The 13,995-nt window shown below is 42.8% G+C and overlaps 1 protein-coding gene across 2 annotated transcripts in view; it reads left to right on the top strand.

The window, feature by feature from the left end:
* simj (simjang) overlaps window positions 1-11,977 on the top strand; it is a 164,023-nt gene extending 152,046 nt beyond the window's left edge. For both annotated transcript variants that reach the window (XM_067145897.2, XM_067145896.2), the window contains one exon: window positions 9,294-11,977. In XM_067145897.2, coding sequence (XP_067001998.1) covers window positions 9,294-9,955 — 662 coding nt within the window. In that variant the 3' untranslated portion in view covers window positions 9,956-11,977. The remainder of the gene's footprint in view (window positions 1-9,293) is intronic.
* The last annotated feature ends 2,018 nt before the right edge of the window (window positions 11,978-13,995 follow it).

The raw sequence follows: 13,995 nt of genomic DNA, 5'->3' as shown, positions 1-13,995 counted from the left end.
CGTTTCGCCCTCGTGTGCTAGGGTGGGCTCATCAGTTGGTACCTAGCACACCTACCAATACGCTGGCCAGTGCACACCGTGGAGGCCACTGCGTAGGCTAACTGGAGCCACCGGCAGTGCCAATGCACTAAGAGACTTTGTCTCATCACTAAAAATTTTTGATGCCTGCTTGGCCATCAGATGATATAGATGTTGATTCCCATAGGGAATCTGAAATATTTGTCCTGAATGAGCAAATTTATAATACCAATATAAATGGTCCGTTATTGGACATTATAAATTTTCCAGCTAGCTGGCAACCAAGAATGAGCTAGCTGGAAAATTTATAATGTCCAATAACGGACCATTTATATTGGTATTATAAATTTGCTCATTCAGGACAAATATTTCAGATTCCCTATGGGAATCAACATCTATATCATCTGATGGCCAAGCAGGCATCAAAAATTTTTAGTGATGAGATAAAGTCTCTTAGTGCATTGGCACTGCCGGTGGCTCCAGTTAGCCTACGCAGTGGCCTCCACGGTGTGCACTGGCCAGCGTATTGGTAGGTGTGCTAGGTACCAACTGATGAGCCCACCCTAGCACACGAGGGCGAAACGCTGGCAACCAAGAATGAGCTAGCTGGAAAATTTATAATGTCCAATAACGGACCATTTATATTGGTATTATATAGGAGTAGGCTATGTCGGGATATCGATTTAAAATCCTAGTCAGGAAGGGCAGCCGGTCGTAAAACTATGGTGTGAGGCGGGGTGTGCAAAAAAGCTAGCAATAAGTAAGGGCTGTTGATGGGGACGTTAAACCTTGTGCAGACTCCTTCGAAAATTATTTTTTGAGTACAAGAGTGTTGATGCTGATTCATTTGTCGGATGGAGGCAATAAGCCTTGTGCAGGCTTCTTCAGTCGAGTAGGCTATGTATCGGTACCGGGATATCTAGTTATAAAACCCACTACAACAAATTTATCGCGTATACTGCGATTTAAAATCCTAGTCAGGAAGGGCAGCCGGTCGTATAAAACTATGGTGTGAGGCGGGGTGTGCGAAAAAAAGCCAGCATTAAGTAAGGGCTGTCGATAGGAGGCGTTAAACCATGTGCAAGCTCCTTCACCAGGAGAAGCCTACATGCCGGTACCGTGCAGGTTCTTTCGATAGGAGTAGGCACTGTGTGTGTTTTAACCTCTCCGTACAATCATGATATTTTACGTTAGGAACTTACATAGGCTAAATGCTACACATTCCGTGTAAGAGGTTAGATACTACCAGTTTTGCGTCAGGAAGGGCAACTCAACAAATTCTTGCGATTTAAAATCCTAGTCAGGAAGGGTAGCCGGTCGTATAAAACTATGGTGTGAGGCGGGGTGTGCAAAAAAAAGCCAGCATTAAGTAAGGGCTGTTGATAGGAGGCGTTAAACTATGTGCAGGCTCCTTCACCAGGAGAAGCCTACATGCCGGTACCGTGCAGGTTCTTTCGATAGGAGTAGGCACTGTGTGTGTTTTAACCTCTCCGTACAATCATGATATTTTACGTTAGGAACTTACATAGGCTAAATGCTACACATTCCGTGGCAGAGCCGGGAATCGAACTCGGACCTCCGGGGGTAGCAGCTAATCACACCACAGAGGAGGACAATTTCAGAATATTTTACAACCTTAATTAGTACTGTGTTTTAAGAGCTTACACTCAGCTAAGAAGACGTTCGCGAGTTACAAGTCGCTTATCAGTGTCCTCGCTCAAGGTTGAGCCGGAAGATACGTGTACAATTTCAGCTAACACACGCATTCCGCTGCTCGCTCAGAATGACTGTGCCGATACTTCAAGGACTGTAGAACAAACCCATAGCCTACAGTATGCATGCCTCTCACCCGGTAGTCTCGGGTTCGATTCTCTTGGGAATAAAATGTGTTTAAATCGCATGAATTTGTTGAGTTGTCCTTCCTAACGTAAAACTAGCAGTATCTAACCTCATACACTATAGTTTTTTAACCGGTTGCCCTTCCTGACAACTCGGATTAAGAATCTGTTTTGTTTTAAGACTAGTTGTCCTTCCTGACGCAAAACTGGTAGTATCTAAGCTCTTACATCATATGCTATTGTTGTTAACCGGCTGCCCTTCCTGACGTCAAAGAACTCGGATTAAGAATCTGTCGAGAATCGGGGGTTTTTCAGCTAGATGCTCTTCTTAGATTTTAAATCACGAACTATTGTTTTACTGCCGGATGCCCTTCCCGACTAAGATTTTAAATCGCAAGAATTTTGTTTTAAGACTCAAGTCTTGTTATGTTTCTTTCGTAATCTGCAAGTCTAAACATGCATATCGCTGCACACTCCTGCCTTCGCGATGCGTGTTCGATAATTGTTGTTAACCGGCTGCCCTTCCTGACGTCAAAGAACTCGGATTAAGAATCTGTCGAGAATCGGGGGGTTTTTCAGCTAGATGCTCTTCTTAGATTTTAAATCACGAACTATTGTTTTACTGCCGGATGCCCTTCCCGACTAAGATTTTAAATCGCAAGAATTTTGTTTTAAGACTCAAGTCTTGTTATGTTTCTTTCGTAATCTGCAAGTCTAAACATGCATATCGCTGCACACTCCTGCCTTCGCGATGCGTGTTCGATAATTGTTGTTAACCGGCTGCCCTTCCTGACGTCAAAGAACTCGGATTAAGAATCTGTCGAGAATCGGGGGGTTTTTCAGCTAGATGCTCTTCTTAGATTTTAAATCACGAACTATTGTTTTACTGCCGGATGCCCTTCCCGACTGCGATTTTAAATCGCAAGAATTTTGTTTTAAGACTCAAGTCTTGTTATGTTTCTTTCGTAATCTGCAAGTCTAAACATGCATATCGCTGCACACTCCTGCCTTCGCGATGCGTGTTCGATAATTGTTGTTAACCGGCTGCCCTTCCTGACGTCAAAGAACTCGGATTAAGAATCTGTCGAGAATCGGGGGGTTTTTCAGCTAGATGCTCTTCTTAGATTTTAAATCACGAACTATTGTTTTACTGCCGGATGCCCTTCCCGACTAAGATTTTAAATCGCAAGAATTTTGTTTTAAGACTCAAGTCTTGTTATGTTTCTTTCGTAATCTGCAAGTCTAAACATGCATATCGCTGCACACTCCTGCCTTCGCGATGCGTGTTCGATAATTGTTGTTAACCGGCTGCCCTTCCTGACGTCAAAGAACTCGGATTAAGAATCTGTCGAGAATCGGGGGGTTTTTCAGCTAGATGCTCTTCTTAGATTTTAAATCACGAACTATTGTTTTACTGCCGGATGCCCTTCCCGACTGCGATTTTAAATCGCAAGAATTTTGTTTTAAGACTCAAGTCTTGTTATGTTTCTTTCGTAATCTGCAAGTCTAAACATGCATATCGCTGCACACTCCTGCCTTCGCGATGCGTGTTCGATAATTGTTGTTAACCGGCTGCCCTTCCTGACGTCAAAGAACTCGGATTAAGAATCTGTCGAGAATCGGGGGGTTTTTCAGCTAGATGCTCTTCTTAGATTTTAAATCACGAACTATTGTTTTACTGCCGGATGCCCTTCCCGACTAAGATTTTAAATCGCAAGAATTTTGTTTTAAGACTCAAGTCTTGTTATGTTTCTTTCGTAATCTGCAAGTCTAAACATGCATATCGCTGCACACTCCTGCCTTCGCGATGCGTGTTCGATAATTGTTGTTAACCGGCTGCCCTTCCTGACGTCAAAGAACTCGGATTAAGAATCTGTCGAGAATCGGGGGGTTTTTCAGCTAGATGCTCTTCTTAGATTTTAAATCACGAACTATTGTTTTACTGCCGGATGCCCTTCCCGACTAAGATTTTAAATCGCAAGAATTTTGTTTTAAGACTCAAGTCTTGTTATGTTTCCTTCGTAATCTGCAAGTCTAAACATGCATATCGCTGCACACTCCTACCTTCGCGATGCGTGTTTGATAATTGTTGTTAACCGGCTGCCCTTCCTGACGTCAAAGAACTCGGATTAAGAATCTGTCGAGAATCGGGGATTTACAGCTAGATGCTCACCGGATGCCCTTCCCGACGGCATAAGTTACCAGGATTTGAATCACGGTATCCATCATTGTGTCTGACTTGCAAGCTCACGCGTATTTTTATTTTTTGCTGAGATATCATGCTACTTCCGTTCGCCAGCTAGAGTGGAAACTCGCAGTACTGCGTCTATTTCATCTTACAACTTGGAGGAGACAACATGTGTGTACATATAATTTATGATCTTTCACCCCCCTTAAAAAACATGTAAGTATCTCGGAACATTCTTATCCGTGTGTGTTGCAATTACTAAGCGAGTGAGCCGAGAGAGTTGGCTACGCAGTGTGCTTTCTTGATTTTCGTATGAGTGTATTCACAATTACTAAGCGTCTTAGCAGTGTGATGAACGAGTTAGCTACGCGGTATAGATTTTTTTTCGTGCCGAGCGAGTTGGCTACGCAGTGTGCTTTCTTGATTTTCGTATGAGTGTATTCACAATTACTAAGCGTCTTAGCAGTGTGATGAACGAGTTAGCTACGCGGTATAGATTTTTTATTTTTATTTTCGTACTAAGCAAATCATTTGAAGTGTTAGGTATGCGATATGTGCACAGTGTGTTTTTAGCTATGCGATATGTGCACAGTGTGTATGTTAATCATTGAAGTTGTACTGAACACATCAAACAATGTTCGATTCTAGGCTTGCTATGTTTCAATCTAAACAAAGGTATCCCCTAACATGTTGTATCGGATCACATGTAACGACATCGAGTGCAGTGTTCGATTCTAGTCTTGTTAGTTTCAATCTAAACAAAGGTATCCCCTAACATGTTGTACAGTGTTCGGTTCTTAGGATAAAGGTATCCTCTAACATGTTGTATCGGGTCACATGTAACGACATCGAGTACAGCGTTCGATTCTACTTATGTAGTGTTCTGAACACACCAGACAATGTTTTAATCACATGTTGAAGTTAACGACATCGAGTACAGTGTTCGATTCTACTTATTTTGTGTTCTGAACACATCAATCAATGTACAGTGTTCAATTCTAGTCTTGTTATGTTTTCAATCTGATCTTCCGACATCGAGTGCAGTGTTCAATTCTAGTCTTGTTATGTTTCAATCTAAACAAAGGTATCCCCTAATACAGCGTTCGATTCTACTTATGTAGTGTTCTGAACACACCAGCCAATGTTTTAATCACATGTTGAAGTTAACGACATCGAGTACAGTGTTCGATTCTACTTATTTTGTGTTCTGAACACATCAATCAATGTGCAGTGTTCAATTCTAGTCTTGTTATGTTTCAATCTAAACAAAGGTATCCCCTAATACAGCGTTCGATTAGTGTTCTGAACACACCACACAATGTTTTAATCACATGTTGTATCGAGTACAGTGTTCGATTCTACTTATTTTGTGTTCTGAACACATCAATCAATGTTCTGATCACATGTTGTACTGGCTGTCTCATAAGGAGCTATGTATAGCCGCCATCTTGCATCCGCCATCTTGCGCAAGCATCCTTAGGGCGTCTCTAGCCATGGATCCTTGAGCCGCCTCATAAGAGCAACCACCATCTCGCGCAAGCATCCCTCATAAGGAGCCTTGTATAACCGCCATCTTGCGCAAGCATCCCAAGGGCGTCTATGTATAGCGATCATCTTGCATGAGCACCTTTAAGGAGTCATGTATAGCTACCATCTTGTGCAATTAGCGTCGAGAGATGGCTGCTGTAGAATTTTTCTTTTTAAAATTATCCGCTACCACATAGAGTGTAGCACTGAGGTTTGCGATGTAAGATGGTGGATGACAGCTGCGCGTGAGTTTGTAAAGCATGTGGAATTTGCCGCCACCACATAGATGGCAGCACGGTGCTCAAAGATGGCGGATGACAGCTAACAGAACTTTTCAAATTACCCGCTACTACAGAGAGCAGCACGGTGCTCAAAGATAGCGGATGACAGCTAACGAAATTGCCCGCTACTACGTGCTTAAGGTAGTAGTCATAAAGAGGGCAGCACGGTGTTTAAAGATGGCGGATGGCAGCTAACGAAATTACCCCGCATGAGGGCAGCACGGTGCTCTGTTGATTAAAGATGTCGGATGACAGCTAACGAAATTGCCCGCAGCATAGTGCTCTGTTGGTTAAAGATGGCGGGTGACAGCCGTCAAAAAGAGCATGTGGCTTTGTTTCCAAACAAGAGCACGTGGAATTTGCCGCCACAACAAAGAGGGCAGCACTGTACTCTGTTGCTTAAAGATGGCTGTAAAAAAAAAAAAGCGTGTGGGTTTGTAAAGCATGTAGAATTTGCCGCCACCACATAGAGGGTAGCACGGTGCTCAAAGATAGCCGCTGTCAAAAAGCATTTTTCAAATTATCCGCCGCCACATTTCAAAGGTATCTAGCTAAAGATGGCAGCACGGTGATTAAAGATGGCGGATGATAGCTAACAGAACTTTTCAAATTGCCCGCTACTACGTGCTTAAGGTAGTAGCCATAAAGAGGGCAGCACGGTGTTCTGTAGATTAAAGATGGCGGATGACAACTGACGAAATTGCTCGCAGCATGGTGCTCAAAGATGGCGGATGACAGCTGCACATGGCTTTGTTTCCAAACAAGAGCACGTGGAATTTGCCGCCACCACATAGAGGGCAGCACTGTTCTCTCTGGATTAAAGATGGCGGATGACAGCTGTCAGAAAAGCATATAGGTTTGTAAAGCATGTGGAATTTACCGCCACCACGTAGATGGCAGCACGGTGATTAAAGATGGTGGATGACAGCTGTCAGAAAAGCACATAGGTTTTTTTTTTTTTTTTTTTGCTAGGGGCTTTACGTCGCACCGACACAGATAGGTCTTATGGCGACGATGGTATAGGAAAGGCCTAGGAGTTGGAAGGAAGCGGCCGTGGCCTTAATTAAGGTACAGCCCCAGCATTTGCCTGGTGTGAAAATGGGAAACCACGGAAAACCATTTTCAGGGCTGCCGATAGTGGGATACGAAGCACATAGGTTTGTAAAGCACATGGAATTTACCGCCACCACATAGAGTGCAGCACTGTTCTCTCTGGATTAAAGATGGCGGATGACAGCTAACGAAATTGCCCGCATGATAGCAGCACGGTGCTCAAAGATGGCGGATGACAGCTGTCAAAAAAGCACGTGAATTTGTTTCCAAACAAGAGCACGTGGAATTTGCCGCCACTACATAGAGTGCGGCACTGAGGTTGGCGATGCAAGATGGCGGATGACAACTGTCAAAGGTAAGTAGCTAAAGAGGGCAGCACGGTGATTAAAGATGGTGGATGACAGCTGCACGTGGCTTTGTTTCCAAACAAGAGCACATGGAATTTGCCGCCACTACATAGAGCGCAGCACTGAGGTTTCGGATGCAAGATGGCGGATAACGTACCACATTTCAAAGGTAAGTAGCTAAAGAGGGCAGCACGATGCTCAAAGATGGTGGATGACAGCTGCACGTGGCTTTGTTTCCAAACAAGAGCACATAGAATTTGCCGCCACTACATAGAGCGCAGCACTGAGGTTTCGGATGCAAGATGGCGGATAACGTACCACATTTCAAAGGTAAGTAGCTAAAGAGGGCAGCACGATGCTCAAAGATGGTGGATGACAGCTGCACGTGGCTTTGTTTATCTCACGCTAGTGAGGTTAAGTTGGTAGCACTAAGGTTTAGACCCGTCAAGATGGCAGCACTGCCGATGACAGGTGACGAATTTTGCAGCTACTGCGATATAGAGGGCAGCACAGTGCTTTGTGGTTTAAAGATGGCGGATGACAGCTGTCAAAAAAGCACGTGGCTGTCAAAAAGCACGTGGCTTTGTTTACCTCGCGCTAGTTAGGTTAAGTTGGTATCACTAAGGTTTAGGTCCGTCAAGATGGCAGTACTGAGGTTAGCGATGCGTTGTTGTCTGTCAAAAAGCACGTGGCTTTGTTTACAAATCTGTCAAAAAGCACGTGGTTGTCAAAAAGCACGTGGCTTTGTTTATCTCGAGCTAGTTAGGTTAAGTTGGCACTACTGAGGTTTAGGCCCGTCAAGATGGCAGTACTGCGGTTAGCGATGCGTTGTTGTCGATGACAGCTGTCAAAAAGCACGTGGCTTTGTTTACAAATTCAAATTTCGCGCTAGTTAGGTTAAGTTGGCAGTACTGTCGCGCTAGTTAGGTTAAGTTGGCAGTACTGGAAGAGGCCACTGGCTGAGGTGGAGGTGGCCACTGGGAGCCGGAGGTGGCGTTGGCTGCAGAATCCCTGTATTATACTACTTATGAGCATTATTTTATAACACAGAAGCATTTCAAATTTTATTGATCAACAAATATTGCTGATTTATGTGCTTATTATAGATTTTCTTAAAATATGTATTTACATTTAAAAAATGTGAAAATATGTGTTTTTATGTGAAATAAGATTCAGTTTTTACACTTGGGGATGCACAATAGGAATAATGAACTTCGTAACTTGCGTTAAAACTTACGCAAAAAAAGTATGTAATTACATAAAAATCTGCTCCCTACTAATAATACTTCTATTGTATAAAAATACTGTTCTAAGAGAGCACTCCATTTATGTAAAGAACACCAGTAATAGTTGTTATATCACCGTTTCTGTAGGAGGACTTCGTCTTGTTCAACATCACCACCGGATCTACGTCCGGCTCCATGGCTAAAGGGTTAGCGTGCTGGCCTTTGGTCACGGGTCGCAGGTTTGATTCCAGGCGGGGTTAGGCATTTTAACCATAACTGGTTCATTCCCTGGCATGGGGGCTGGGTGTATGTGTCGTCTTTATCATCATTTCATCTACATCATGACACGCAGGTCGCCTACAGACGTAAAATCAAAAGACCTGCACTTGGAGAGCGAACTTGTCCTCGGACACTCCCGGCACGAAAAGCCATATGCCATTTCATTTTTACCAGATCTACATCATTCATATTTCCCATTTGGTTCTGGAAACTGTGTTTATTCATTTTTGTTGACAAATTATGTTTAGTGTTATAGAGCACATCTATATTCAGAATGGCTTTATAAGCTCCATATGTAGATCAGTAGTATATTGTTGTTACGTCCTAAATAATGAGCTACTGTTTTAGTTCATTCCCGTGCAATTGGAGCATGGCTCTGTTGAAAATCTACAGCCTGTTACATGGCTCTGTTATAGGCAATAAATTATTAACAACTGAACATAGCTCATTTTGGTTCCAGCTGCCATCTGTTTTTAATGTTATCCTGATTATCTTGTATGAACACAAAAATTAATGATTTACTTCTTGCTTTCCAGGTAAAGAACCCAAGGTGATATGTGAACAATGTGTAACTACAAATGTGAAGAAAGCACTGAAAGCTGAGCATACGAACCGCTTGAAAACTGCATTTGTGAAAGCTTTACAACAAGAGCAGGAAATAGAGCAACGGTTAGCACAAGTATCCAGTTCTGCATCTCCTCAGCCATCAGAACCCATCCATGCCCCCCCAGCTCCTTCACCGGTAGTAATGTCAGCCCCTACCCCTAAGCCTGCCACTCCAACAATGCCCCCTGCTGCAAGGCATGCACCCACACCTCCTGCGCCTCCACCTCCACCTGCTCCCACGCCGCCTCTTCCGCATCGAGAACATCCTCTTGCTAAGATGGCTGCGGAAACCAAATTTAACTCGCATCATGCAGCGGCTGCTCTACACCAACAACTGTTACGTGGTCTACCACCGCATCAACCTCTACCAGCGCACATGTTACCTTTCTCACCACTCTTATACCCTTACCAGCTTGCTATGGCACAGGCTGCAAGTGGTAAGGGACCCGTAGCAGCAGCTGCTGCTAACCTAGTGGAATTACAGCGCCAAGCTGCTGATCTGCAGCGTCAGTACCTGTTGGACATGATTCCCCCTCCGGCACCATCCCCTTCCCGCTCCCATCCCCATTCGCTCAATAATTGGAAGACATGATGGCAGGAAGCGAGAGCTGCTACGCCCACAGGCCAGCCTCTAGACCTCCCTCACCTGCCCTCCGCTGCCAATTGGGATCTCAATTGAGTTTGAGGTCTCAGGGATCCAACTCAATTGGTGCAACGTACCGGACTTCGGCCTACCTCACCAGTACTATCACAGTGTGTTAATGAGAGCATAACTGTGAATTCATCACTGTCGTAGGCCAGCTACTCTGGCTGACAGATGTAGCAATGCACTATTTATATATCGCCGTTGATGACTAAGATTTTTCGATTTTTTGAAATCAGGTGTCTGCTCATTATACTTCTCAGCTTGAATTTTACTCTGCACGGTTTAATGGAAGTGTGAATTACGGTCTAGGTTTTGGAAGCCTCTCTTGTTTTTCTGTTTTTCACTGTTACGGATGTGGTGCCCCTCCCCCTCTCCTCCTTAATAGTTACTGTGTTACTGGAGTGAATTTTGTTAAAAATGAACTACTGGAAATCTTGTATGTATTTTGTGTGCAAACTTGGAAGGATTTGTTTCTTCCGTGTAGAACTACTCCAGTTCAATAGAGCACCAGTTAGTGGGTAAGTAATGACGACTGATTGATAACTGTTCACAAGGGTTTATGCAAGTTTTCTAGACATGTTGTGGTAGTTCTCTGAATTTTTTCTACTTCTGAAGTGTAATAGAGATATGTGTTACTGATACATGTATTTCAAGAATGAATGGTAACAGTACCTGTTTTAGGCCAAATAATAATGTGCTTGGTAACCTTGTGTTTTTCTCATGATGTTGACACTTCCATTTGTAGTTAAATTCAATTTACACATTTTACAGTGGTTATTTGGAAGTTAAAAGTAGATGTGGATTTTATTATTTCCTCTAAACATATTTAATTCAAATGGATGAACAAGAAATGCCTCATACAAGATGTACTTTAGATAAGGTCTCCCCTTCAGTAATAATGTATATCCACAGTAATTTTCAGGCTGTGTTGCTATACCATTTGTTTACCTGCAAATTTAATGTCATGATAAACATTGTTAGCCGTTAGGAATTTTAAAATCACAGTATTGTTACTATGAAGTGTTTCAAGTATGGCAGAACAGCCTGCAGTATTATGTGAGAGGACTCAGGCCACAGATGTGAGTGATTAACTGTGTATTATCACATCAGCATGCAAAATAGTTATCTGGTGAGCATTGCAGAACTGTAACTTGGTGAAAATATATTTCAGTAAAGAATCTCCTCTTTGTCAAGTTGATGTATTGTTAAAGTGGCATGCCAGAGGTAGTCAATTAGTTAAATTGAAGGCCTTGGATGTCATTGAGGTAGAATGTGCATTTAATGTTATTGATGAATGAAAGGACGGGAATGACAATGAAATGAGATGCCTTTATTCGGCACAAAAGTTTGTAAGGGTCAGTTGTTTAAATGGTTCAGGTCCTACATCCACCGTCAATGGTGTCTTGTTCCCTTCCTCTGTGTGTACTTTACTTCATATTTTAATGTGCATTTGCCCCCTCTGCCTGACAGTAAACCGTGTAAGAAACTGAATAGGAGAGATTCAAGCAGACTTGCCTAATATTAAGTTTTGTTTCAGGACAGCCCTCTAAGTCGATAGAATGTAAACTTGATTTTCTTGATTGATGGTTCAGTTGAAGATGTATTAACATTAAGATCATACAGTACATTCCTACTATTATAGTTTGTTAGAACTAGAAGGAAAACTGTTGGCAACTGTTGCTGGTGACTGTCCTGCACGAAAGCAGCAGAAATAAAAAATTGTAAGTTTTTAAAAAGTTTAAATTTTGAGCTGTCCTGCACATGTTCACACACACACACACACACATATGCAGTAAGTAAATTTATTGCCTCTAAACCCTATAGAAACCTCCAGGCATGGAAGATTGTCAATCCACAGGACTCGTAGTTTCTAAACCTTGAGGTCTCTAGCGACATAACGGCCAATGATGGCCACTGTAGCAGTGTCTGACCAGTACGCGCCAGCTCTTCCCCGTGAGGCTCAAGCCCGGTGAAGTCACACAGTTTACATTCGCTGGCCCCGTCCAGCGTCGCAGGTTGAGAATGGCAGATGGAGAGGCTACACCTGTAGCAGTATTGTGCAATGTCCAGTGCACTTTGTGCAAGATGTTGGGCACAGCGGGCACTGAAGCATTTGGCTCGTGGTTTGTTCCGGTCCACATTCACATCTTGTATCACTTGCACTGAACTCCCATTTCTTCCAGTTATCTGTGGATCTTCCCACTCCTGATCTAGTCTGTTCAAGGACCTCCACACCAGCTAGCTTTCATTGTGCCCAGATGGTAACTGCTCAGCTGCTTGCATCCATCCGCGGAGGTGAGGGGTCGTCTTCTTCCATAGCTCCAACCTTGCCTTCCTTGATGAGACGGCAAGCACCTCAGATTTCCTCAGGAAGCTCTTCCAGGATCTCAGCCATTGCTGAAGAGGACTATGTCCACACAGCAGATGGGTGCTGTTCTATTCTTTGTCGATCATCATTCTCGTTAGCGTTGAATTATAGGGAAGTGCAGTTAGTGTGAGGTTTGTTGCTTGTACACTTTAATGTTGGTAATCAATCAGTCAGTCAGTTGCCACTTATATGCATTTAGGGCTATCACCCAGGTGGCAGATTACCCATCAGTTGTTTACCTAGTCATTTCTTAAATAATTTCAGAATTGGTAAATTATTCCAATCCCTAATTGCTCTTCCTAGAAACTAAATTTTTGCCCATTTGTCCTCTTTACTTTTAATTTTGATTGGTGCACTTTATCAAAAAGTTAAGTCTATATATCAAACATTCACAGCTGCCCAAATGTAGTCCAAGCTAAATTTGTGGATAATTTGGAAAATTTGTAAATGGAATTTTTAATTTTGTCATTCCTACTTTATATGGCATCAGATTGCATGCTTAAGTTCTAGGAAATATTTTCAGGGAGTATTTGTTTTCTAGTGAATGTGCCAATAAAGTGTTTGTATAAACTTCGGGACTTGTAGCCTGCTCTAGTGTAATAATTTTCACATCTACGTCGTGGCAAAACAACGCGAACCTGTTTTGGTTTTGTATTTGTCTTCTTTTATACTCATCATATCAACACTGAGACTCCCTCAAGAATATTATATTTCATCTTGATAATTGCCGCCATTACATAATAGTTGCATCCTTATTTGTTGTTAAACGGATAGAAACTTTAAAATTTCACTGCATAATCGTCGCCTAGATATTTCTATTTATCACAACCGAGAATTATTTAAAAATCTGCATTAGACCAATACATTTCTAAAGCAACCATAGGCCTATACATTTCCTCAGCTCTTCCACTGTCACTGCATCAGTCGGCATAAGGGTTGCCACAACAGTCTTCCACAAAACTGTAAACAAAAAGCCTAATCCCATGGCATTACAGCCCTAAAGGGCCTTGATCTACCAAGTGACCGCTGCTCAGCCCAAAGGTCTGCAGATTACGAGGTGTCATATGGTCAGCACAACGAATCCTCTCGGCCGTTATTCTTGGCTTTCTAGACCGGGGCCGCTATCTTACTGTCAGATAGCTCCTCAGTTCTAATGTAGGCTGAGTGGACCTCGAACCAGCCCTCAAATCCAAGGAAAAATCCCTGGCCTGGCCGGGAATCGAACCCGGGGCCTCCGGGTAAGAGGCTGGGACGCTACCCCTACACTACGGGGCCGATTCCACAAAACTGTGACACAAGCATATTCAACAAAAGTCTGTGGATTATCAACAGAGGAGCTTTATTTAAAGCAAGCCTAATATAATGACAAAAAAGCCCTCCTTCACACTAAATACGTCCATTTATCATTCTGTGGTACTTGTAGTTTTCAATAGTTAAAGTTTCTTACCAAAACATGCATCAAACAAAGAAGAAACAGAGTCGGAAGTGGTACTCTTAAATAGATCCAGCATTGGTATTTCTGCCATTTGTTGTTCAATATGGGAGTTATTACTCCCAAGTTAGGCAGGAAGCGACTGTTTGATGTCAGGAGTTAGAATTTATTTCAAGTATATCATAA

The sequence above is a fragment of the Anabrus simplex genome, chromosome 4, assembly GCF_040414725.1.
Source record: "Anabrus simplex isolate iqAnaSimp1 chromosome 4, ASM4041472v1, whole genome shotgun sequence".
Classification (NCBI taxonomy): Eukaryota; Metazoa; Arthropoda; class Insecta; order Orthoptera; family Tettigoniidae; genus Anabrus; species Anabrus simplex.
The sequence above is the reverse complement of the archived record's forward strand: the minus strand, read 5'-3'. Positions and strand labels throughout refer to the sequence as shown.